The sequence below is a fragment of the Exophiala dermatitidis genome (genome assembly GCF_000230625.1).
Source record: "Exophiala dermatitidis NIH/UT8656 unplaced genomic scaffold supercont1.5, whole genome shotgun sequence".
In the NCBI taxonomy this organism is placed as follows: domain Eukaryota; kingdom Fungi; phylum Ascomycota; class Eurotiomycetes; order Chaetothyriales; family Herpotrichiellaceae; genus Exophiala; species Exophiala dermatitidis.
This window is the reverse complement of record NW_008751650.1, coordinates 943,839-969,487: the sequence shown is the minus strand read 5'-3', so window position 1 is coordinate 969,487 and position 25,649 is coordinate 943,839. Positions and strand designations below refer to the sequence as shown.

At 52.0% G+C, this 25,649-nt stretch overlaps 6 protein-coding genes and 1 non-coding gene across 7 annotated transcripts; 3 read left to right on the top strand and 4 right to left on the bottom strand.

The window, feature by feature from the left end:
- Positions 1-41: 41 nt before the first annotated feature.
- HMPREF1120_05945 (Ca2+/calmodulin-dependent protein kinase) lies at positions 42-2,148 on the top strand. The gene has a single exon (XM_009160137.1). The coding sequence runs from the start codon at positions 150-152 to the stop codon at positions 1,839-1,841; it is 1,692 nt and encodes a 563-aa protein (XP_009158385.1). The 5' UTR covers positions 42-149; the 3' UTR covers positions 1,842-2,148.
- A 155-nt stretch (positions 2,149-2,303) lies between these two features.
- On the bottom strand, positions 2,304-6,218 carry HMPREF1120_05944 (ubiquitin-protein ligase E3 A; the record flags this gene model as incomplete). Its single annotated transcript, XM_009160136.1, has 1 exon — positions 2,304-6,218. One exon carries the CDS (start codon positions 6,216-6,218, stop codon positions 2,304-2,306), a length of 3,915 nt encoding a protein of 1,304 aa, XP_009158384.1.
- A 765-nt stretch (positions 6,219-6,983) lies between these two features.
- On the bottom strand, positions 6,984-7,492 carry HMPREF1120_05943 (mitochondrial import inner membrane translocase subunit tim-17; the record flags this gene model as incomplete). Its single annotated transcript, XM_009160135.1, has 2 exons — positions 6,984-7,357; positions 7,414-7,492. The coding sequence occupies 2 exons, from the start codon at positions 7,490-7,492 to the stop codon at positions 6,984-6,986; spliced, it is 453 nt and encodes a 150-aa protein (XP_009158383.1).
- A 544-nt stretch (positions 7,493-8,036) lies between these two features.
- On the bottom strand, positions 8,037-9,398 carry HMPREF1120_05942 (uncharacterized protein; the record flags this gene model as incomplete). Its single annotated transcript, XM_009160134.1, has 1 exon — positions 8,037-9,398. One exon carries the CDS (start codon positions 9,396-9,398, stop codon positions 8,037-8,039), a length of 1,362 nt encoding a protein of 453 aa, XP_009158382.1.
- Positions 9,399-10,482: 1,084 nt separating this feature from the next.
- HMPREF1120_05941 (uncharacterized protein) lies at positions 10,483-11,376 on the bottom strand (the record flags this gene model as incomplete). Its single annotated transcript, XM_009160133.1, has 2 exons — positions 10,483-10,658; positions 11,202-11,376. 2 exons carry the CDS (start codon positions 11,374-11,376, stop codon positions 10,483-10,485), a joined length of 351 nt encoding a protein of 116 aa, XP_009158381.1.
- Positions 11,377-12,348: 972 nt separating this feature from the next.
- Positions 12,349-12,441, top strand: HMPREF1120_09306. Its single transcript has one exon. It is a non-coding gene; the product is annotated as a tRNA-Val (tRNA).
- Positions 12,442-20,240: 7,799 nt separating this feature from the next.
- Positions 20,241-24,499, top strand: HMPREF1120_05940 (uncharacterized protein). The gene is made up of 6 exons (XM_009160132.1): positions 20,241-20,887; positions 21,070-21,268; positions 21,317-22,557; positions 22,616-22,648; positions 22,698-22,813; positions 22,872-24,499. The coding sequence occupies exons 1-6, from the start codon at positions 20,813-20,815 to the stop codon at positions 23,905-23,907; spliced, it is 2,700 nt and encodes an 899-aa protein (XP_009158380.1). The 5' UTR covers positions 20,241-20,812; the 3' UTR covers positions 23,908-24,499.
- Positions 24,500-25,649: the final 1,150 nt, after the last annotated feature.

The window sequence follows — 25,649 nt, the reverse complement described above, 5'->3', positions numbered from 1 at the left end:
TCCCTTTGCGCGTCTAACCGTGTCCGCGTTTTCGCAGTCGGCGCTTTTCCAGTCACTGTTAAGACTGCGCTGCAGCCACGTCCAAGTCCTTAAGAAGCCTCAACTCAGACCAAAACGCTCCCTCCCCACGTCTAGTTTGCCAATCCAACATGGATCAAGATCAATACCGACCGTCCAAGCGACGTCGAACCTCGAGTGCCGGGTCGATGGCCTCGACAAGATCCTCCTATGACCCTGAAGTTCGTCCAAATCCAGAATCCACCGCTTCAAGACAAGATGATAGAAGGGGTGGGACACACAACCGCTCGCAGTATCGAGGCGAAGATAACGAAGATAAAGATAGAGATAGTTCTCCTCGTCGCAAGGTCTCCAGAGGTCGAAATACAACTCGCTCCCGGTCCCCTCGACGGCGCTTCAGCAGAAGTAGGACAAGCAGTTCCAGGTACGATTCTGCTCCCGAACACCAACGTGGTCGATCTCACTCCCACTCCCACTCCCGTTCACGGGCGCGGCGGCGCACCAGGTCACGATCACGGTCCGACTCAAGATCATACTCTCCCTCATACAATGGCTCCCGTTCTCGGTCTTGGTCGCGCGAGGGTCGACGGCGCTCCAGGTCTGCCACTGCGTCCAAGAAGCCAAAGACCAAGCCATTGAACTTCGTCCCACTGATCACAATCCCACGCGCACACGCCCGAGGGATCACATCAATCAAGTTCTCACCGGACATGACACTTCTTGCGACAGCATCCGCAGACAACACCATAAACATCTACTCGGTACCGGCCGACCCTAAACCCGATACACCATTTAAACTATTGCGCACGCTCCGCGCCCACCTTGCCGGCGTCAATGCAATAGCCTGGTCCCCCGTCGGGCCACCCTACACACTTGCATCGGCCAGCGACGACAAATCGATTCTCCTGTGGTCACCATTATCTTCCGACTTTCCCATCTCTCCATCCCCACTAATCGGACACCACAACTACGTCTACTCACTGGCATTCAGCCCGAAAGGCAACATGCTGGTCTCGGGGTCTTACGACGAAGCCGTCTTTCTCTGGGACGTGCGTCCTGGCCGGGTGATGCGCAGTCTGCCAGCCCACTCTGACCCAGTGAGCGGGGTTGACTTTCTACGCGATGGGACCATGGTCTGCTCATGCGCGGGTGACGGACTGATTCGGATCTGGGATTCCTCTTCAGGCCAGTGTCTCAAGACATTGGTGGATGAGGCTCGTCGGCCCGTTACTGGAGTCCGCTTCACCCCCAATGGCAAGTATATCCTCGCTTGGACACTCGACAACTCTATTCGTCTATGGCGGTACTCGGAGGGTACTTGCGTCAAGACGTACCAGGGCCACGTGAACCAGGAGTACAGTCTGGGAGGAACCGTCGGCAGCTATTACTCTTCAGAATGCCAAGGAAGTGGGACGATGGAGGCGTTTCTTGCCAGTGGCAGTGAAGACGGCGATGTGCTTGTATGGGATATCTCGAGCAAGGATGTCCTCTGGCGTGGTAAGGGCCATAGAGACGTTGTGTTATCTGTCGATTTTGGAAGGACGAAAGCAGGCAAAGGTCTTTTAGTCAGTGGAGGCAAGGACCGCGATCTCAGAGTTTGGATCCTCGAAGGCGAACCCAAGCCGGACCAAAAGAGCTATCACCACCAACAACGGGGCTCCGATGAGATGGATCCCAATATGGGCATGGAGTTGGATGGCGATGTCAATATGAATGGGGAACCTGAAGCGGACCTCAACCATGACGGTGACGAAGGCAGGCGGCAAACATTGGCCGAGAATGGTTCTGCGATGGACCTCGACGTCAGCACGCCTACATCTTGAGACTACTTCCTAGATGCTAGTACCGGAGGCCAGAAGCTATGGGTCTCCGGTGAGACGAAGTTGGCAGACAGTGGTTGCCTACCGTTGTTGGACCTTTATATTCTTCTTGCGTACTGGACTAACTTTGGCATAAAAACCTTTACTCGTACGAACAGTATCGAAGCTCGAGGCTGAACTCGATATGATGACTATGCTTACGAACAAACACAAGAAACCAATAATGTACTGTACTATAGGCACAGACAATGTGCATGAGTAGGTTGGGAATAAGTAGTATCTGAAACGACACAGGACAGGATTTCCGCTATGCTTTTACCTAGGTAGGTCTGTAGTCCTCTTCTCTCTTCCTTCCTTCGTCTTGTGTCTCGTGAGTCGTAAGCATCGTCTTTGGGTACCTAGGTAGTTCTGCTGCTGCTGCTGCTGCTGCTGCGCACTGCCGGAGCCTTTTCTTTTCTTTCCTATTCACAAAGTTCCAAACCCGACGGAATTCTCAATCGCCTTTGACAATTTCTCCTCGAGCACCTGACAACTAGAGTACTGGGGCAACAGCAGCCGTCCGTAACAGGTGCTACTACTAGGCAAGCGTGCATCATCATCGCCATTCTTCTGGATGATGAACTGGACATTAGCAAGACCATTAACGGGGACGCGGTCGCTGGCCGTAACAAACTCGAGCAGCTGTCTGTGCTGCTCCTGACTGAAACTGCGGACGACATGCCAGAAATCGACAATGGTAGGCGACGTGCGCGAATACCCATCATCGTAAGTGACGGTCCGCTCCAACTCATCAATGTTGATCTCCTGGTATCCCTCGATGACGGACTTGAGGGTTTCGGGAGTGAAGATCGACAATGCCGTCCGGTCCAGGCACGTGTAGAAACCTCGGGCGAAAGCTTCGTATTGCGGCTCGATCGATTTGTGCGTCAGCCAGAAAACATAATCTTTGACGTATTGTTCGCGGTTCGCATTGGTCACGAGCGCCGCCTCGGCCTCCTCGAGTGCTAGCATGTCGCTGTCGATGCTTGAAGGCGTCGTGATGCCTCCTTGTAATGATGCAGGTGCTGGTGCCTTGCTCGACGAAGGCCCAGCGCAAGGGCAGCTGATGGCGGCGCCTGGTGAGGAAACAGCTTCACAATCCAGTAGATTTGGGGATGACGGTTGCGCGGGCGGAGTGAGGGATGATGGCTCGAGTGGGAGTTCGAAAGATGTGGATTTCCTTTTGGCCTTGGCTTTGCCTTTGCCATTGATGTCCACAGCACCGATGCTGTTGCTTCTGCTGCCACCTTCTGCTGCTCGCGGTGGCCATGGGTCGTTGCGGTCAATCTTCTGCATGTCCACTGTGACGGTGCTGCCGCAAATGTCGTAGCTGAATTCGTACGTGCGGGCAATCACATCACCGACGTCCCCGTCGTCCCAGTCCAAAAGAGCTTGCAGACCTCTTGCCAAATCAGGCCAGCCGTCGGCAATGTGCTCCAAAGTCTTGACCTTGAGGCCTAACAGCTTGCGGTAGAAAGCGAGAGGGAATGTGATGGGGAGAGTGATGCCGTTGTAGACGGCGATAGACATCAAAACACCCAGAGCTTCGAACCTGTACAGCGGCTCGAAGGAGCCCGGCTGGAACCATGTCATTCTGGTCCTTGCGTCCACCGTGAACATGCCGTACTCGGGTCTAAAGGCTTCGGCAAACACAACGCGGAAGAACTCTTGCTGGACACCACCGTGGTCAAGCCCGTCCTCGCCTTCATCTTTGCCAAGGCGCACGCGCAGAGGCCTCATAAGCTCTCTGCGTTGTCGTCGCCAGATCTGGTTGATGGCATCATCCAGCACGTTGTCCCGTCGTATTGTGAGGACAAAGAATTTGGCCATGTGAGGTCGTAGGCTTGCTAACACTTCTCGCGCCCCGTACACTGGGATTGCAGGAGCCCACATATAATGCCTGGTGTCGTTGTACACCAACGCAGCGCTTTCGTGCGACTTCCGCATCATCTCGATGTTGATCGCTCGAAAGTACCGCACCAGTGTGGCCGGTTCGAACAGAAACGAGAACGACAACAGATGCATCTGCCGTGTATCGGCGCGGAACGATAACCACTCAATTGGCATAGACATCTCATCGAACCGTTCGGCAATGAAAGACATGCGGAAAGAGCCCAAGTCCAGATTGAGATCCTTCCGCTCGCGGTATATGCCCGCCAGAAGCTCGAGCGCCCCGGCAACAGGGCCTGCCCGCTGGATGATGGGACGGCAGTCCCAAATCTTCAACATCACCGTTCTCACCAGCTCGATCGCAGCGGCCCCTAACCAGCTAGACCTCTGCTCAGGCGGATCCCATTCGCCCACGGTTCTCCGATCAAATCGACGTACCAACAGGTCCACAATGGTCTCTTTCTCAGTCTTCCCTAAATCGTGGCCTTTCATGCTGCTTGCACATTTGGCCACGATTAGGCGATGACTGATGACGTCCATAATGGCAGTAAGCAAGCGTAAAACAGACCAGTCGTCGCAGACATCAATGGCTTGAATTATCAAATCCACGATATGAGAGACAAGGAGTCGGTCCGCATCCCGAGGAATTTTATGCCAACGCGAATGGGCGAGACCAGTATTTCGCAACGCTGCAAATTCAGCAAATGCTGTTTTCCCGCCAAACGCTTGCGGACCGCGATTCTCGAATATCAGGGAGGCAATCGCAGCCAGGGCAACTAGACATATCTCTGCTGCTTGGTCGTCGTTCAGAAGCACAAGTTGCTTCTCATCTTCACAGGCCTCCCCGAGCCCTTCAACGGCATCCAGATCTTGCGGTGGTGGTCCACTGGAGTTGAGATGCTGGGACCCTCTGTTCGAACTTCGATCAGTCAGTATACCAGCCGGATAGCTATGTTTTCGCTTTTGCCGTGGCTGTAACCATGGTGGAAGGCGATAGCTGTGCTGCAGAGCAGTGAACATGCTATTCAAGAACACGCTGCGCTGCTTCAAACCGTCTACAAGGGCCAACCCGTCCAGGAGAGCATACAAATCATCCGCCGTTCCCGTCTTGATACGCGGCCACGACCCAGAAGAAGAGTCTTGAGAAGGGTCATCTAGGCCGGTCTGCTTCACGGTAGCCTTTGATACGGATCTGGTGAGTTCCTTGCGGAGAAAATCAGCAAATCCCTCTGAAAATGGGCTGCTGTCTTGGAGGTCCCTGACCGTTCGAACTAGGTGCTCTGGATCGCTGAAGCAATATGAGAGACTCTGCTTCAGAAATGGAAGAAACTTGTCGTTATAAGCGTCGTTATTGCTGTCATCAAGACGGGATTGCAGCCATGGAAACATTGACCAGGTAAACTTTCGAAGGGTATAGGCTTGGACAGCAGGCCTTTTCAACATCCACGCCGGCGGTAAACTCTCCGTACTTGGGTCTGTCACGCCTGGTGGTTCTTCGATAGGATCCGGTGCACAATCATCTGCATCTTCAGAATAAGCCTGCTGATGGTTTGTCGAATGCTCGGCGGACCCTCTTGGTTCAGGTAGTTCACGAGGGTTCCCTCCAGGCAACCAACTTAAAAGCCGTAACGGCAAAAGATCGAACAACGTCTGTGTAAAAGAGGCGATGTCTTTTGGTTTCGATTCGGGAGGCTCAGGCCCGACAGAGGCAGTGTCGCAGGGGTTTTTGTTCTCGTCTTCATTGGACGCGCTGGCTGGTTGATTGGAGGGGATGGCGTTCAGCACATCGGTTATTTCCTCTGCAATTTCCTCGTCGTTCTTGGATATATCAAGCGTACGTAGACGTCTACCGGCCTGGACGATGCCATCCTGCGAGAGCCGCTCGACGGAAAATGCAGGCTTCGGAGGAGGCTCTTTGCTGCGTAGTGTCTGGCTGGAGATCTTGGCCACAGATGCGGACTCACGGCGCTGAAGCCCTGCCTTTTCAAGACTGTCCCTCCTCCTCTTGGTGGCCTCGGGATCCTCGTACCAAGGGACTACCGGTTCGTTTTGACAAAGGCCAGACACGGAATCTTTGCCACTGCGCGTGTAGTCGTCGACCAGTTGGCATGCCAAAGTCCTGGCGCTCAATTCCGTATACCTCCTCAGCGGTCCCGTACTGTTTCTCTTCCTGTAACTTAGGCACGTGGGTGTAGTGCAGTTGATGTTTCTGCAGCCATACTGGATTTGATTCGTGTAGCGACGGATCAGGAGGCGAAGACGGCGGTCGCGTTGTGCATGGATATTAGAGTAAACGTGTCTCGGGTCTGAGATGGGAATGATCTCGGAAAGAACATGATCTGGGACGTCGAAACCTAGATCTGACGCCTTCACGCGGGACTGTCTGTCGAGCGCTTCATGTGTAGAGTCGTCCAGGCTACCCGTTCTGGAAGCGTGTTTGGCATAATGCATGACCAGCGCGGTGAGCAGCGCTAATGAAGAAAGACAAAGACAAATGCCAGGAGATAGGGAAGAAAACGACAGCGCTACCAAGCAAGAAGGGTGAATTGCTGAAGAATGGTTGTGTTGCGCTGTGATGGCCAGTGTCGCTTGTGGAGGTGGCATATCAAGACAGCGGCAGACCTGTCAGCCTCGTAACTCCACATCCGGCAAGGCAGGGCTCCAGCACTACTACTACTATAAAGTGGCAATCTTCTAAGGGCCTCCAACAAGCTGTGTGTAATGGCTACGTTCTTTGAGTCGTTCAGATACATTCAAGTAGAAGGACTGTGCATTCCTTCATCATACACTATATTACACCATGAGGCTATTGGCGTGGTGTTCACGTCAAGACTCGACGTACTGTCGTCGCTTCGAACGGTTCTGTCCTTAGGCAGATTCTATCCGCAGCCAGCCAGCATCATCAATATCCGTCGACGATAACCGTCGAGACGTTCGACAGTTCTTTTCGAACGCGAAGCATCCAAGCATTGCCCGCACCCCGATACGCCCGCTATGCACATAAATTCTTCAGTGGCAGAAAGAAGCCAGAAGCCCGAGGAGAGTAGAGAACGGAGTAAGCAGGGATCAGTCCGCAGCCGCGCAGCCAGAAAACGGTATACTCTTTCAAATAAAATGTGGAGTAGTGGTCATCTCCAGTCACGCAGCCACCCGGCCAGAATCAGAAGGGGCCGTCCCAGGAGGAGGGAGCTGAGGAGAATGTCAGCAATTTGCGCATCAGCTCGCAAGGTGCAAATCAATACTCACATCAAGTCTTGTGTTTTCTGCCATTAGTCGCTGGATACCGATACCAACACCTTCAATCACGGCCAGGAAAATTGCGCACATGATGGCGCCGTTTCGTGCGGCCTTGTAGCCTCCGCGGATCGCCAATGCGCCACCGGTGAAGAATCCGGCAATGATCGAGTTGTAAGGGTCCTCCTTCTTTCTGATGCCCTTCACGGCACAGTCGAACGTGCTGAACATGCCACCCCAGACACCAAAGTTGCCTCCTGTTACCGGCGCCCGAGCTTTGATGGCGGTCAACATGCCTATCCTTCGTTCACCGTAGGGCGAGTTTCTAAAGCCCTTGATACCGTGCCATAAAGTACCTATAGTCACAATTGGCCTCCATCCACAATCTGTATATGTCTTGGTTCAAACTCACCACCTAAGGCGCCCATACAGAATGCGCCACCAAAATCAGACAGGGCAACCCACGGACAGGGATCTCGGGAGTGATCCATTGTGATTGCGTCTCGGAAACGGTAGAGAAATTATGTTCTCAGCGCAGAGCTCGATGGAGAGAGAGCGCTCTTCACAGGTATCGCGAGAGGACCGCTGCTATGTTGTAGCACGTGGAAGGCGGCAGACGACTGTGATGGTGGTGTTAGAAAGCAAACCAACTGCGCAGCTGGCCGCGGCTTGCAAGTGTATGAGAACAATGAAAAGGTCGATGGCGTAGAACTTGAAGACAGAAGTCGGCGATAATGTTTCTCGGAGATCGACATGCAGAACCCTTCAAATTTCAAGTTCGCCGCAGGGCACGTGATCAACTTCGAATTGTCAGCCTCAGCCTCGCAGTGGACAATCTTGTAGGGCTCGATACCAGACTTATTTTCTTATATTAGTGAAAGTATGATTCAAAATATCTAGATACTGCTGTCATGACTCGTATAATCATAATTCGTCCTAGTGTTTACGTGAAATCTCCAAAACCCGCGCCTAGAAGATGGATGGATATAGCCTACAAAAAAGACAACAGCATCGCCGAACCATCCCATGCACATTTCATCGCTTCCCAAAGGGTTCGGAATCCCTGCTATGGAACATCCTTCTCAGTGGGCTCGGCTTCTTGACCTTCACCAGTGCTTTCTCTTTCCTATCCGACTTGCTGCTTCTTGATGATTTTGACCTTTCGCTTCCCACCAAAGTATGATCTGGATCGTCATCAAGCAGTTTATGCTTCTTTTTCCTCTCTTCTCGTCTCTTCGATTTGTGCTTCTGTTCACTCAACTCCCTTGGCATAGGCAGGTGGCCCATACTGGCGGCAGCGATGGGTGTGATGAATTCGCCTTCGACGCTTGTGGTGACGCTCGCAGTCTCGGAGTTCGCGATACCGCGGCGCCAGTGCTCGATACGATCGAGTTCATGAATGTCCAGCATTTCATCCATTGGGTCATCGTCCTTGTCACTAACTTTGGCCCTGATCTTCTTGATTATCTTGTACCCACCAAACATCACGACAGTCAGTCCGACGCCCACACCGACAGCAATAAGAAATTCCGGGGCAGCAAGCATTGCAAAAACAGTGGGCGCACCAGCCTTGAAGGCCGCAAGAGCACCGGGAGCCATCTTGCTCGCCAGATTGCTGATCTCGGCTAACGTCAGGGCAACTGCTGCCATGGCGTCAGGGTTCTTCTGCAGATGCGCAATGATGGCCCTAACGCTATGCTGGGCACAGTTGGCCTCCTCCATGAGCATCTTGCACTTGGTAACAAGGCTGGACATCTCCTGCTTCTGCAACTTGTACTCGACTCCGGGCTCCAACATGAGAGACTCGGCATGGAATTCTCCGTACGCCAGATCCATGTCTATGTGCGAATCCACCTCGGAAGTGGAGTGGGATCGTACAGGCGGTGGCCGGTGTGACCGAGGTGACTTCACAGGTAGGTCGGTGGTCCTGCGAACGAGCGGACTTTCTCCATAGGCATTGATAGGGGACGTCGGCGCAGAGTGGTGGCGACTGCCATAGAGTTCCTCATTGAATTGGGCCAGATTAGGGGGAGCATTGAAAGGATATGCTGCCCCGGCGGTCGTATGTCCTTGGACATGACCACCTGGGCCCAGTGCTTCTGAAGAATGATACCGTGCGCCTTCTGATGGTCGCTGGTGTCCAGACCCTTTCCTCGTATTGTGATGGCTTCTTGAACGGCGGGACGACTCGGACCGTGCCTCTTCCTCAAATGCCATGGCCTTCATGGCCTTTCTCAACTCTTTCTCCTCCTTGGCTCTCCGCTGTGCCACAATCTCCGCCTTTCGCTCCAAGTATGCCATCTTGGCTTCCTTGAAGACATTTTTGAGTTGTTTGCTGGTGCTGACAACTTTGTTGGATTTGTCGACGATCGCTATGGTTTGCGTTATGGCGGCCATCGTATGACGAACTATCGGCGAGGCTGCGGGTGAATTCGAGGGCGGGTTTACAATGTAGTTCGAGTAATGCAAGCGGAACTGCGGTGGAGAGAGTATCAAGCCCAGCAGCGGTGTCTATCAATGGAAGAGGGTTCTTGTGCTGACCCTTGCTGGCGCTTGTCACAAAAATAGCATGGCTGGAGAAAGAGTCGGTCAACAAAGACCTACTAATGTATTGCAGCGAAGGGTTTCAGAATGTCACGGATGGGTTGGAACAAGCAACAGTCCCTTTATTCGGGAGAACTCGACAAAGGGCGGCAAAGTATGAGGCATTGTTGTCACCAATCAAAGGGTGATTGTCAGAAGATGAGTTGCGTGGCTCTGCTTCCTTGCAGGACAGATGTTGGCTGGAGTCGAGATGCCAGCATGGCTAGCCTGCTAGTAGCAGTATGGAGGTCAATTGGTAGATCGGAGGCAGCACAGCCACAATGTGGCTGATTAGGACTTGTGGCGCATTGTCCACTGTTCGCCTCGGCGCTGGCTGACCGGCGCTCTAGCCCAGTCCTTTGTCGTTCATGTCGAGTATGGGTACCTACTCAGCTGGTACTCAGCCCTTCTTCTGGTCGTTGAAATGCAGCTGTCGCGACCAGATGGGCGGTGACCTGCATGATATGTTCAGATCAATGAGACTCGAGACTTGATCAGGACGGCCTCCCGAATATATCAGAAGGAGCCGAGGGCGGCAACAGGGGCTCGAAGCAGCCGCCAAACAGCTGCCTTTGAATTAATTTCAGTTATACAGCGGCCTCCCGCGGGACAAATATATGATGGCTTCTTTTCCTCAAAGCCATGCTCTTGTTCGCTTCACTAATAGTAGGGAGCACCCAAGTAGCTGAGCCTGATCTCAACATACCAGGACGACAGAGCATCGCTTGGTGAGAAGGCAGGAGTCATCCTTCTTTTCCGTGTTGGGTAACCCACTCACTTGCCAGTAACTTGAAGCCCGCAACAATCAAGTAAGGTACTGTATCTTCAAGACCCTCAAAGATCTTCTCAATTTCACTCCCACCATGGCAGTGCTCCGACAGTTCCATTGCATTCTCATTCATTGTTGGTCCTTCACAAGCAACTTCTCCACCGCCGCCACCTTATCCTCCATGGTCTGCGGTTTGTCCGTCCTGCTCCCGATCCGAATATCGGTTTGGATCCTCACGATTCCCTTTTTATGTAAGAGCGTATGAGCCTGGCCGATGACACGGGTGACGTCTTCCCAAGATCCTTCTGTTGGCCATTAGCGTGTCAGCATCAGCACATGCACTGTTTCGAGTAGAGCGAAGTTGACACGAAAAGTAAACAACGATGAATCAACATTGAGCTGGCAATTGAAACAAAACATCTGGACCAGGAGCGGATAGGATATACTGTAGTAACAAGCAGGCCTCGGTGAAGAGAACGGACTCGGTGGTAGCAAACCGGATACGGGCACGGCTCTTTCTTCCCTTGGGAAATGGCTCAAGACACATCCTTCAGGAAGGTAGCCCACGACCATCGAATCTCATCTCATACGGACAGAAGATGCTCGTTCACAACCACAACCACAAGCTTTCATCGTCCACTCCATCAACACTTGATTATACCAGTCGACAAATGCCCAGGCCATACCGCCTAATGAACAGCACACTGCTTCGCCATACATGTGCCAGTAGAAAACAAACCCAAATCCATCAGACGCGAAGCCACATAAAAAAGAAAAAGGAAAAACATAACGACATCACCACCACATCCCATATCCTTCAGAACCAAGTACAGTACAGTCCAACTTACCAACAGTAGTCCCCGCCGAATGCATACTATACTTCAACCCGCTCGCCTTCATGAGTCGCTGCACGTCCGCAATCTGCGCCGACACGGAAGCCGACGGCGTCCCGATCGGGATGAGGCAGAAGTCGGCCTGGCATTTGGGTGGTGTTTCGAGATTCTTCAAATCGGTGGAAGCCATAGTTCACTGTTTATCAGTTGAATTCAATTCAATCCGCACGAAACAAGATTGGATTGTCGTGTTGAATTAAACACCTCTGTGTACGCACAAGACAAAAATGGAATTTGATATCGAACGAGGCTGTGATTGTATGACTACGAGTTCTTAGCCTGAAGCTCCCCTCAACGCAGTACCCGTAGTAGTACCTTAGCGTACACCTCAGGAAAGATTTTATGGTAGAATAAGCATAAGCAATTATTTTATCATAAACTCCGAACTTTAGCATAAACTCCGCGCTTCAGCATAAATTTCGAGATTTATTATAAAAAAGCGCTTATCATAAATCGTTAGCGCTGCGCCAAGTACTATAGGTGGGTCCTAACTATTAGCAGGCCCATAGATTAAAGTTGCAAAATTTTTACGTAAATCAAACTGCTGCCGCTGGGTCGAATGGCTCAGTGGTTTGAAAGTACTACCTACGTAGAGTAGTAGTAGTAGTGCGGCTGGCCACCCACTATCTATTATCTATTTACTTAGTAAAATTCTCTATTTAGAGGGTTTTACTAGGTAAGTAGATAGTAGGTAGTGGGTGGCGAGCCTTTTGCTTTTTAAATTAAATAACGATTTTTATACTAATTTTATGATAAACCTCGGAGTTTATGATAAATATCGTACTTTATGCTAAGTAACTCTTTATGCTAACTACAATTTTATCGACAAGTTATCTCTACTTATTTTTTCTGCTAAAATGGCGTTTTATACTACGTATAGCCTATATCTAGCATAAAAAATTATCGTGGGTGTTCGGTGAGGTAGTCGACGCTCCTACTACTAGGGGACGCTAATAAGCCCTAGCGGCAGTACCCTAGCCCCCCAAAACCGCCCACTAGCATGAAAATCGGCTTGTTTCTGCGCCTGTCGCAATTTTAGGATTATAAACTAAAGCAACAAAAAAAGCTGTCAATTATGTACTCCAATTGGAGCATGTATCCTGTTCGAATGGTGTAGTGGTTATCACGTGTCGTTCACATCCAAGTGAATACATATTCTCCGACAAGGTCCCCGGTTCGACCCCGGGTTCGAACATTTCGTTTTTTGCATTTTTGCATTTTTGTATTCTTCAACTACAACATTGTACGCATGTATAACAAACAACAACACAGTCATTATACGAGGGATCTATGCCAGCAGTTTTTATTTGTTTATTATTATTTTTTTTGACAAATTTTCTCTGGTGATTTGATTGTGCTCTGAGAAATCATACTACTGCTACGATCAATCACTGTACATTGCGTCTAAAGGCACTCGGGCTGTACATCCTGTGACCCCTCGGCGACGATCAAGATGGGCGGGATTGACTGAGAAAGTTGTGCGTTGCGGTCGAGTTCAAACTTCAGCCCCCTTTTTTCTTACTTTTATCCCACCACACTGCAGCACATGCCAATGCCACACTGCACATCGCATATCGGCTCATCGAGCCATCAAATAGTAATACCGACACCAATGCAACAACAGCCACTGCATCTTCCGGCCATACTAGTAGCTGTACCAAAGTCCCACGGTACAATGGGGACACCCTTTTGTGCATAGGTGGCTAGGTACCAATTGCCAGCCAATTTTCGCGCGCAAAACCCTCAACCAGAAAACCATGTCACCAACTTTTTTGAGGATCGTCAAAGGTAAGTTCCGCGATGCGATCGAAAAATGCAAGCCCCGCCTTCGCGACCTGGTTCGCAATCCCCACAGGTAAGGAAAGAGAGGCGACAAATCTGAGCAATCCCCTTTACCTCGTCAACATATCCTGCGGCCGTGGAGGGGCACCATGAGTCGCGGAAATGCAGCTGGCGAGATCGCCGTCGAGGAAAAAAGGGTTTGCTCAAGCATAGCCCCCTGTGGCATCAGGGTGTGCCCGGTAGACAAAGTGCAAGAATTCCAAAAAAAGGAAAGATATACCTGGGTTGCTGTTCAAATCCATGACAATACAAGAGCATACCGAGCTGATCAACACAAATCTCAGAACTTACACCGTGGGACGATCGACTTGCCCCAGATCGCGGGTCATGACGCGTTGAGGTTGGAAAAATGCCGACTTTGTGGAGGGGTGCGCTGCTGGCTGCCAGTGCGCGAAATGGGTTTCCTGGACATCAGTGGTGTTCGACATTGGCCAAACCTTGAGGCCGGGGACATTGCCACTCACCAGCCCAGCCTTCCGCTTCCTGCCAATGATGATGATTCACAATCTGTCCATCTCCCCATCAACAGGCAAATCTGCACCGCTGGTACTCAAGAGGTTGGCAAATACCTTACGCACTAATTGACAGGGGCGTTTTCCGTGCTGGCAAAACAAATAATCAATGAATGGTACGTGGTCCTAGCTCTTCGGCCAGTATCATCCAGCACTCTGGCAATTCGAAGGTTGTCATTCAGCGTCGATCATAACGTCCCTACCTGCATACCAAAATGTGGCGAGCGAACTTTGCCTGCCGGTTCGGGTGGGCTGGGGAAGTCCGTAAGAGGAAGCGATGGCCTGTATCAGGCTTCGGTGTCAGGTTTCTATGTCGGAAAACCAGGTGGGTGGTGTGTTTGGCGTGGATGACGGGTGAGCCTGGTATGAGAGTGAAACTGCCGTTTGCCTCCCCTTGTGTGTAAGGTCCACAAGCTACCAGTCTCTGATCCATGTCGATATTGCATGGTTGCCCAACGCCTTCTTTAGAGCGGCAGTCACTGCCACTGACTTGGGGGTTTTTGGTTGAGTAAAGATAATTCGAAAGCACGGGGTAAGACAGCCATGCCCATCTTGGAGAGTCGGGCATTGGCTTGGTCCACAGGACAGATATCGAAAGCGTCTTCCGCGATATTGGTCGCGTCACTACCTCAGTCGGACAATATTTCCGTGTCAAACTCCAGTATGTGTCCGCCCGAGAGTCCATGGAGAGAGGCGGTTATTGATAGCATAGTGAGAGTGGGCATGATTCGAGGAGCACAATTCTGTCGATGTGCAACTCGACTTCAGAAGCTTTCATTTCATCTGCACGCACGATATGGGCCGCCTCTATTTCCGGAGCCTTGGAGAGACGGCTCGATGCTGAATAATATTCTGCATTCAGCAGGTCAAAAGAAACAACAGTATGCACATGTCCCGGGGCGGCACGAAAAACTGCCAAAGTGGAGCCAGTTGTGATGGCTGTCGAGATCTTGCCGACATATATCCAGCTCCATATGCACTAGCTTGGTGGGTGAATCTGGATGGCTGTTTACAACAAACTGAGTTCATGCGAGACAGGGTTCCTGGCCAGGCGCCTCACAAGGGTATCCACGGTACATCTGAAACAGATCCAATCCAGCGGTGCGTAGCCGGAAACCCCTTTGGTTGACTCAAGCTCAGGGAAGCGACACTCTCACCGCTACCGCAGCAGCGCTCGCGGCCCCCGGATGGAGGAGAATTGTGGTTGGGGAGCATCGATGCAATCGGGAAGCGAGAGCCTGATCCAGCCAGATCAATTTGGAAACCCCATGCCCGATCCGAGACAGTTATGGAAGAATATTGGACCGCGTGACCATCCTCAGGATCTTTCTTAGTCGGGAGCAGTGTCAACAGGGGCTTTGTGACAGGCCTTTAGCGAAAGGGGCGGTCTTTGTGCGGGTGGAAGCGTCGTCCTCATTCCTGATATCTGTCGTGCTACACAGGGCTGTGATACTTCCGCGAAGATGTCGGTATCCAATCGGAGACTGCTGTCGGCTCGATTACTGTATGCAGGAGTCGTTATGTTCCTCAACATTGACTCAAACCGTGGTACTGTTCAACGATAATGACACCGCTGGAGGGAGCAATATTCACACAACAGATTTCCCAAAGGGCAAAGGAATCTTCTTGGTAAGTGGCCCTGAGAGTCAGCATACAACGGGATCTCTGCTCCGCCCTCGCAACCAGGGCCCCGGGGCTTCTTCGCATCTAAAACAGGAACCTCCCAGAACGATGAGTACGACATACTCAGCCAATCTTCGCCGCCACCACCGTGATTGTCCAATTCGTTGGGCCTACCAGGATGTCCTCTGGGTTTAAACATTCCCTCGATCTCATACGGTGGCTGTTGAATGTGGATATCCAAGAGTCGCACGTGTAGCCTGGTCGACAATGTCAAAGCCAGGATAGCCTTGTGCGCCCTTGATGCAAGCCATGAAGTGTATTCGTCACCATTGATTAGTTGGAGTTGATTTTCGCGTACAAATGGCTGAATCCGGCGGTGTTCCGGGCAGCCGTGTGCCCAAGCATCCCTTACGCCCAGAGCCGGCCAGAATCCTTGAATATTGGACAAGGCATGACTGTTGCGTGGTACGAAACAATTGCCATGAGGCAATAGTGCTCTCGCACCTACTGTATCATACAAGGGTGCTAGAACCAAATGGATGTTCACATGTCGAAGTGAATGCTGGCACGGGAAACGGCAGACGCGAGGCCTAGGTGGACTGGCCTCCTTCTGTGAGGACGACGCGAGCATTTTGAGGTAAGGCACAATTTCACTTTTTCGTGGATGACCCGGGAAGGCCGAGCGCCTCGCACCGGCGCCCTACCGGCCGAATCCCCTCGGAGAGAGCAGCACGCCAGATGGACCCTACTGCTCGTTGGTGCTGTTTATCTAGATTTATGCTGAAGAATTTGATGGAGATACCGTGCACTGCATCAAGAACAACCCCATGCACGAAAGATCTGGGTAGAGTTAGGGTACCAGCCAGGCATGCTGACGCCTGGAAGCAGGCTGAGTCAGGCTGTGGCTCTTGGTATTCTCATTCATCAATGGGAGAAGGACTTGGCTGGTCCAGACCAAGGTCCCACCGGGTTATTGACCTGCCACTTCAGTTCCAGTGGCAGGCCTTGCATGTTAGATGCAAATCAGCCTGAGGTGCCTTCAGGGCTGTACCTGGCTGGTATTGGTGTCCTATCAGGGTTTGGCTAGGATCCAACAAGTAGCTCCTTGTTAGTGGGAGGCGTTCAACAGGGAAAATGGAGGCATCGGTCGGCGATTCCCCAGATTCCACGCACTAGTTGCAAAGAATAACAGATGGTTTGTGTCATGGGTAAACGGTGTCAAACCCTTCATCTGGAGCGGATAACGCTCTTATTGCATTATTGACTGAGAGGCGACAGCTTCCATGTCACTCTGAAATCGCCGAAAGTCGCTGGGCCAAAGCAAGAATGGCTGTGTCCAGCAGATATCGTTGATTCATCACTAAACTCACAACTGATAAACACTTTGAGTATGAAACTGTGGGGAAGCTTCGAGAACTGTCAGCATTGCCAGCGCAGAAAGTTATCATCGCCCAAGCTTGAACACTCGTGTCTCGTCTAACCCTGGTCCAGATAACCTCTACGGTTCTGCTGGTGGGGTTGTTCCCTTTCGTGACAATAATAAGGCCGATCAGAGAAAACGCCATCCGGTTTCAGAAACATGACGCTGTTTGTTTGTTTGTTTGTTTTTCGAGGATTTTACCACGAAATGATGGAGATTGGTCAAGGACAACACCCCAGGAGTCTAGCTCAACTGTAAAAGTCTTCTGAACGGTGCCTAGTTGTCTAAAGTCGTCAGCTGCAAAGCCGGATCGCCAACTTACAAAGTATCCCGTCCACGAGTAAGTCCTAATATTCTGGTTGATTTGACTCGTATTTGCGAGGTTCGCCGCAGCATGTCAACAAAAGTCCATCTTGTAATGACAGTACCCAGTACTTTTTGGAAAGCAAAAGATACCAGTAGTTCCTCCCTGCCACCCACTTCTTAGGTCCCAATTGTGAGGACTGGGACTTTGAGGCTGGTTCATCTGATAACGCAGGCGGCTGGGCTTGGTAGAAGTCGCCGAGAGGCTAGCTTAGCGAGAGGACGAGTTGCTCCTCTTCTCACCACTTCCCATTCTGGAGGATCGTCGGCCAAAGCACGGGAATGATCTTCTCCAGTGTCCAATCCGGCGTGATGACTGTACTAGTAGGTAGGTACAAGCCATTGATGAGGTGGCATCAGTATCGCAACATTCGCACTACTGGAGTGGGGGAGTTGGACGGGCAGCGTACAATGGCTCCTAAGCATTCTGCCACCTAGGCTGGCAATGACAAGGAGTGAATACGGTAGAAGATGCAGCCAGTGTCAACGTTCTGGCGCTGTGCGGCTCAAGCATGGCTGGCTGACAACGGTGACGATCTGTTCAGCCTAGCCCGTTTCCTCTTGCCGTTTCCTTGGTCAGAATGACTTGTGAGCGAGTGAGCTTGTGGTGGTCGACGTCGTCGACTGTGGAGAAACACGAACAGCGCGACCGAGCTGCCCTCGAAAAGAGCACATGCAGGGCGTAACCGGTTGACGATAGTAAGCAGCTTAGAGCGGTACACTGGCGGTCTCTTGCTAGCTGAGAGTTTTGCACTGTAGGCGGGCGCGGCTGATTGCGAGACTCAACGGCAGCAGGAATTGGCACAAGCCTGCTTTCCACAACAACACAAAATGTGGCTTGCAGGCCGCTCCTAGTTGTGGTTGCTCTGGCCCCAAGCGTGCATTCCCATGAGATACAGGCCCCCAGGGTCCAACATCTCAGCAGCTGTCACTATCTGGTGTAACCGACCGAGAAAGGCACAGTCTGCCGGTCATCTACCAAGGACAGGGCTAACTCGCATCCGGACTCGATTGTTGAGGGTGGCCAGCGATATGAACCGGGGTCTGATGGAGGAGGACGGCACCAGAGCGAAAGTCTAAATGGGTCAAGAGAGAGGCGCACAAGAAGATTTGACATACTAGTATAGAGTGGCACTGCATCCAGCGCGAAGTAGGTACGGCAACCGAGTCGTTGTGGTTGATGCCCAGTTCAGTGCCTGTGCAGTCCTGGATGATGTTTGGTTTGATCAACTTGAACTTGCCAGCCAGGATGAACTCGGAGGACGAAAAGACCAGAGCTTACTACAACTTGAATGGCGGTAGCTTTGAGGTGGTAGCTTGTGCAGACTACTAAGGTACCCAATACTGCCCGTTGTTTACGACCGGCTTGGTACTGACGGCAGCGAGCCACTGAGTAAGCACAGTGGCATGAGTACTGTACTGTAGCTGTAGCTGTAGCAGGACAGTTGTAGGACTCGGAGGTCTCTTTGACCCTTGACAAGGACTTGAGAATACGTTCTTACTACAGCTGGGCTGATGTTTACCCTTGAATTTAAGCGTCTGGCAACATCAGGCCCAACATGCCCAAGGTAGCCGACTCTCCTCTTCTCAGCCGATGTTTTCATGGATGGTGAGGTCACCCATTGCTTCTGCCACTGGCATTCCAGCAGGGCAAGACAGCCGTTCAAGTTGTCCACAGTATCCTATTTCGAGGCACGACGCCTTTCTTCAAGTGTTCAAGGGCCTTTCGGTGGTGCATAGCCGCCCCTCCATCATGTATAACCATTATTGTTACGGGTGCAAGGGTCGAGGTGTGCAGGGAATGCGGATGGTGATGATGTGGGCAAAAGGCACCGCTGTCAGAGGCGTCCAATGATCCAACGCGAAGTGCCTGAAGGCTGTCGCCCTGGGTCTCGTTAGCCGCTCCCTACGCCCCCCTTCTCAGCACCCTCAGGCTCAACAAAGCCCAAGTCTTTCGTGGGGTCTCACTTCGCGCAGGCTTATTCGCACCGCGGCAGCTTGAAATGCATTCCCCGCGGCGCGCGCTGTGGCCCTTGCTTTTTCCCACACCGGCTTGGAAGAGCCTCCTCTTTACTATCAGCCCTTGTTCTCGTATTCTGGGCTTCAGCGCAGGCTGTAGGCGGGACGGTTCAATAATAGAAGGGGTGGGCGCATATGTGCCTGGGGGAGGACGATAACTAGTGGCATTCAAGTTGTTCAAGTTGTCGTTCAATTTGTGCAAGGTCTCACCAGGGCTACTACCTAGTAAGGGCCCGTAAGCCTGTCTGACAAAGGATCCATGGTGTTCGAGGTGCATACTACTGCTGTCTTGTTCCTTCAGCAAGTGGTTCTTTGTGATCATGATAGGTACAAACTACTGCTGGTACTAAGAGTAGCGAGTGTATTGTCCATTGTCCAGTGGCTGTGGTTGTGGTTACTGCCGTCATCATCTTCCTGCCAGTGAGCCTCAACTTGAATGGGACAATGTAGTACTGAGGTAGCATGGCCCAACAACCCATCCAACTTGATTGCACCCTTCTTCGGCTGTCCAAGCCACCTGCGCCGGCTGAGCCGACCTTTGTCTTCCTGTACGATCGGAATGACTGCCTGGGCTCGCTGCACTTTTTCAGGATTGGCCAGCAAGGCAAGGTACCCGTCACCGTTATCTGTACAAGTCTGTAAGGGAGTGGTGAATCATTGGAATACTTTACCGTAAATCAAATTCAAATTCGGTGGCTGACCACGACTGACGACGTATTCTTGAATTCGAGGTCTCAGGGCTCGTATGTGGGCTGAACTTATCCTATCTTTGCCGCGCTGTGTGGTGGGCATCCTCATCATCACAACACGAACACCAACATCAACACCAACCAACACTTGCAGTCACATTTTACTGCTAGCGGTTGTAACGCCCAGGAAAAGTCCCAGCTATCGGCAACCAAACTTTACCTTGCCTAGCGACAAGAACAAGTCAGTCGAGGGGGGGACAGTCTGGCTGACTGACCGCATACATACCTTACCTTAGCTGCATGCATGGATAAATGTACAATAAATAAATACAACAATCATAATATACCGCGTCTGGCTGGTGGTCAGTGGTGAGTGGTCAGTGTTTAGCGACTCGAGTGGATGCTGTCAATGATGCCAGCCCGCCGCTGTCCCCTGCGGCCCCGGCAGCTTCGGTGGCCGGGTCCCCCATGTCTGCCAACGTGCATTGTCTCCATCCCATCGTCGTCGATCTCTTTTGATGAATCTTGCAAAAGCTGACCTGACCCGTCTTTTTGCCTGGTGGCTGATGCTTTCCTTTGCATTGCTCACCATTTACACTCACTCTCGTTCGCAGGAGCAGAAGCCGTGAGCGTGAGCGTGGCCGTACTAGTAGTAGCAGTCCCACCACGACTACGTCTTCGTCCTCGTCTTCGTCCTTCCCGCATTGGCATTGGCACTACACGTCGGGATTCGTATATGCCTTTTGCTTGCCTCTCACTCTCGCTGATCCTCGTACTATCGCGTTCTCTCTTGTCTCTACCCACCTGCCTCTCGTTGCGCCTTGTCGATTGTTTACGCTCGCTCGCATACTCCCGATCTACCCATCGACACACCATCGTTCGACCTCAGTCCTCCCCAGATAATGCTAATGAGCACGCACCCCGTCCACTCGCACATCCCACTGCCAGCGTTCCGATAATTTCAGTCCAAGCGTCCCTGCCTTGAGTTGAGCTCATGTTGGCACGAGAAGGAGGAGGAATCAAGAAGGCCTCCAAGACTGCCTAGCACACGGCCACTGCTACAAGATCTCGATTGTCCTCCACGGTGCACCACTCTTCATGGACTCTCCAACAGAGCGAATGCCTATTGCTTGCGTTCACTGTGCGAAAGCCAAGGCCAAGTGCGATAAAAAGGTCAGTGGGACACCTTCTTGTCAAGACTCCCCCAGTGTGCAGCGGTCCTCCAGCTGGCGGCTTGAAGAGCATGGGAATTCAGCCGGAACAAAGCAGAGGCACTGATATCAATGCTGCTGCCACCCAATGGGCCCCTTCCTGCTCTGGACTTGCGTTCGAGTCGTTCTGACTCTGGTTTGCAGGTTCCATGTTCCAGATGTGTGAGCAAGCAGATTGTCTGCCAGTCTCGGGCCACTCGACGCTCCTCCCATAATCCTACTCGACGTACTCCTCTCCCTCGGGCAAACTCCGAACGTGCTATACACTCGTCAGCGTCGTACCATGTATCACAACTCTCTCACTTTGGGGCTGCCACTCCGGCGGTCAATGGCTTACCGCCTAGTGAGTATCCACATTCCCTGCTCCGTAGGGGTATCTAATTTTCAGTAGATACCATGAGCCCGCATGCTATTCCACCGCACCGGTTGAGTCTGCCTGATAGCAACCACCATGTGCCGATTGCACCCGCAATTTTCACCCAGGAAATGGAGCCTCAACTTTTGCGGAGTGGCTATACGCATACCCCTCCAGATATGGCCATACCGATCACGCCCATGATGCCAGCCATGCCCCAGATGGAGAACTTTATGCAGATGCACGGTACTCCGTACGATTATGACGGTGACAACCACTTCCTAGCCATGAGCGGTGGACACCCAAGCATGATAGAATTTGACGCAGCCAATCTTCTCACTGATTTCATGAGCCCTCCTCCGGCCATGATGCACGACCCGAATGATCAATTCCTCATGAATGGGAAGATCGGCCTGCAAACCCCTAATCACATACCTTTGAACATGCATGTGCATGAAGGGTCCACGCCGATGGGACTGCGACTTGACCTGGAAAGTCCACCTAACCAAATGCCATATAGGCCGCCAGCTGGTCTGTCTCCTTCAAATTCTTCCGTTGCCAGCGGTCTGCAGGAGCCTGATGCGGTGTTCGCCGCCCACCACGCATGGCCTTTCTTCCAGTGCAATGTCGTTGAGAAATATTCCTTTGCTCCGCCAAAGACTGCAGCCATCTACCTCGAAGGTCTTGCTCAAACTCTTCGCAACCAGGCCACCTGGTCGGCTTGGGCGTCTCAATTGGACGAATCCTCCTTGGATATCTCGACGGAGCGCAAGATTGCCACCGAACCCATCGTGGGCTGGTCGCGAGAGAAGCTGCTGGCCATCACGCAGGGCTTCCTTCACAAAGCGCTGGATATCCATAAGGCTGATCACCAGAATCGTGAGGAGACGCCGTCGAGTCCCGACTCCAGTCGAGATACGTTCCTGATGCTACCTCCCCCTGATGTCATGCAGTATTTCCTGCGGAGTTATGTGGTCCGCTATGAGCCATACTACTCTTCAGTGCCAGCTGGGCGGCTTGATCCTAACACTCTCATGCAGTCCAACAACAGTAAGGCAGCCAGTTTGCTCATTCTGCTTATGGTAGCCTCCGGGGCCTCGTCAACCGCGACCATTGAGGCGCGGTATGTTGCCAGTGGACTTACCGAAGCATGCCGTATCTCGCTCTTTGACACAATTGAAAAGGATGTCCTCCAATCCCGAGAGGTACTGGTACTTCGCTCCGCACTGTTGTTCACATCGCTCGCCGCATGGTCAGGCGATAAGTGGCACATGGATGTAAGTCGTTCTTCTGCACCCGTTAAAAGAACCAGAGTATTAACCTGTTTTGCAACAGATGGCAATGGGGCAACGTGGGATGTACCTGGCTGTAAGTTGTTTCGTGATCACTCCAAAGTACTTACGTTGACATGTTGCAGATGCTGGACCACTCAGGCATGCTCAACGCGGCCGACTTGCGAATCGACATCGACACGTGTAGACATGATCCTGAAATGACTTGGGAAGAGTGGAAGGAGCATGAAGGCAAGCACCGGTAAGTCCGCCGTAAATAGTCTGGCTCCATTGCTCACTGTGACTGATCTGTGTCACAGACTCACCCACTCCTGGGTCATCGTTGATCAAGAGATGAGTCTCTTCTCGGACACGACACCTTTGTTGTCGGTTGTGAACCTTCATACGCCCATGCCCGACTCAGATGACCTGTGGCATGCTGAGTCGGCAGTGGAATGGCTCGAGCTCTTCGAGAAGGTCCACGGCTCCACCTATCAAAGCCCTGCGTCAGTGCGAGACTTCTTCACCAGCTTTGTCGATGGCGAGATGGCCGGCCAGGAATTGTCGCCGACAGAGCTGCGGTTGCTGCTTCACCCACTACAAGGTCAGGTGTGTCAACTTCGCCAATTTATTGCGTGTTTGCCGGACGGTGCTGGCAACAGCCAGGGCAAAGCATCCCGTTCGGTCTCCCGCGTAGCGACCAAGGCTCGATTGGAAGAGATATCGTCACTCCTGCAGCAATGGTATGCTATCAGCAAGCAAAGCTTTTCCGGGAACAAAGGAACATGCTGGACCACCTGTGCCAACCTAATCATGTATCACTTGATTTCGCTCAACGTCATCACCAGCTTCAAAGATATTGAGCAGCTTGCACGACGGGAGGTGGCCCTAGGTTCTTTCCGATTCGCATCTTGGCTTCAGATGAGGTGTATCGATCAACCAGAGGAAGCCTTCTTCCACTGTGGCCAGATACTGCGCCTGATTCGATCCATGCCCCGTCCTGTCCGGCCTCCCTGGTGGGCCGGTGCTGTCTACCGGGTCGCTTTGACCGGATGGGCAACCAGCATGGCAGGTGGAGGGGCCCGGGTTTCCCCTGGTCATGCGGCAACGGAGCCCGATCGACAGTTTGCCATCGACGACCTCACTCCTGAGAACGAGGCCATCGGTCGATATATGAAGTACCAGGAAGGTACACCAATGTTGTCACGACCTGACGGCACATTGGCCCCCATGGACGTGCCTTCCAACATCCTTCAGCACTGCATTGAGCTGCTTGAGGATGACTCTTCAATGCGGCTGGCAGATGGCATCAAACGCAAACTGCGCATGTTCATGGCGAATTGGAAAGACAACTAGTTCTGCGACCAGGATGGATGGGTCTTTGCTCTCTGATCCATGTGAGTGATGTAACTTCACCTATGGAGATGAAGACAGAAATGGGGTGTGGTATTCCCACCTGGGTGATGAACCCGGCCCTTGTATATTTTGGCAGTGTGCCTTTTGATGATGTTTATGACGTATACGACGGCATGCTCGGGCGTTTGCCAGGAAATAGAAGGGGACAAAAGTGCAGGAATTTAATTGGATATAGCATGACACCACCCAATCTCGACGACGACCATGGCCGTTCGGTCGTCGTGGCTGAGAGATTTGTCGTGCTCGGGAGGCAGGCTTTTTGGGTTGGATTGGATTGACTCTTTTTGAATGAACACTGGGGAGTTAGGTTGGCATGGCATGGCAGGGCTGTCGCACTGCAGCGCAGGTCAAGCGGTGCCAAACTTGGAGGGCCATCATCCATGGAAGGTCCGAGTCGGTCATTAAATCGCCCTGTTGGTTAGGTTCAAGTTGCGGGAAGTTCTGGACACCACTGCAGTACCAGTAGTATGACTGTGTTTGTGCTTTGTGATTCGTATGAGCTTTGCCAATACTGAAGACAATTGTTTGCAAATTATGATTCCATGCTTTCGCTTTTCCAAAGTTCTAGAAGGGACAGGGCCACGGCTCCGGGGGATTGATGATGTCTTAAGAGTGGAAAGCAGGTACTAGCAGTGGTACTGGTAGTGGTAGTAGCGCCACGGTCAGTGCTGGAACTAGTGCTTGTTCGTCGGAGCTTTCTTTTGACGGAGAAGACTAACTTGAATATGAGAAGCATGGCCCGCCCGGTCGCCCGCTCCGGAGTCGGTAATGACACGGCCGGTGGTACTGGGCGGGGAAGGATGTTTTTGCGGCTTGCTTCAAGTTAGCACTAGTAGTAGTGGGCAGAGATGGAAGTGGTACTGCTGCTACTGATGCCGCTGCTTGATGCTGCTGCCATAGGTATGGTTACGGGAAGCTTATGGCTAGGAGGATTGCTACGATCTTGATGGTAGCACTGACACTGACACTGGCACTGGTACCGCGGCGGCGGCAGACGTTCGTCCACGCTTCCATTTTCCAAACCCTCGCAGTTGAAGTTTCAAAAACCTGGAATTAAAAGTTCCCTAGGAGTGGTACTAGTCATCTCTGGTACCTAGGTGAAGTACGCTACGGTGTTGTGCCGTCCGTTGACCTCCGTGCCGGCCGGACTCGATACGGGAAAGTGGTGACTAGGTACTACTAGCGGTAGCGGTAGCGGTAGTGGTTCTGGTCTCCGTGGAGGTGGATGAGCGAGGTGATGATGATCGCAAGCCGAGTCCTACTACTACTGTATGTAGAATGGCGGGGGAATGATAGACGGGAGTAGCTGTGTAGGTACAAGACTGATATCAAGGATAGTTAGTGGTCGTGGTCAGATCGAGACGATCAAGAGCAGAGGAGCATAAGGTAGTAATGATGGGCAGACAATGGGGTCTCAGAGTACTATCAGTGAAAAGAACACAGCTGGTCTCTGCGTCTGTCTGTATTTATGTATCTCGAGGTTCAAGTTTCGTTTCGAGACTCGAATTGTAGTTGAATATGAGTACCTACGAGGTAGTCAGGTACATAGTCGTTTACTACTACTGTGGTAACGATTGATAGTGTCGGGCAGTCGGGGGAGGTTGTCGCCGATACAGTGCCATCCCGCGACAAGGGTCGACTACAATGCAATCATGTAGGTACACTGATGACACTGTAGGAGC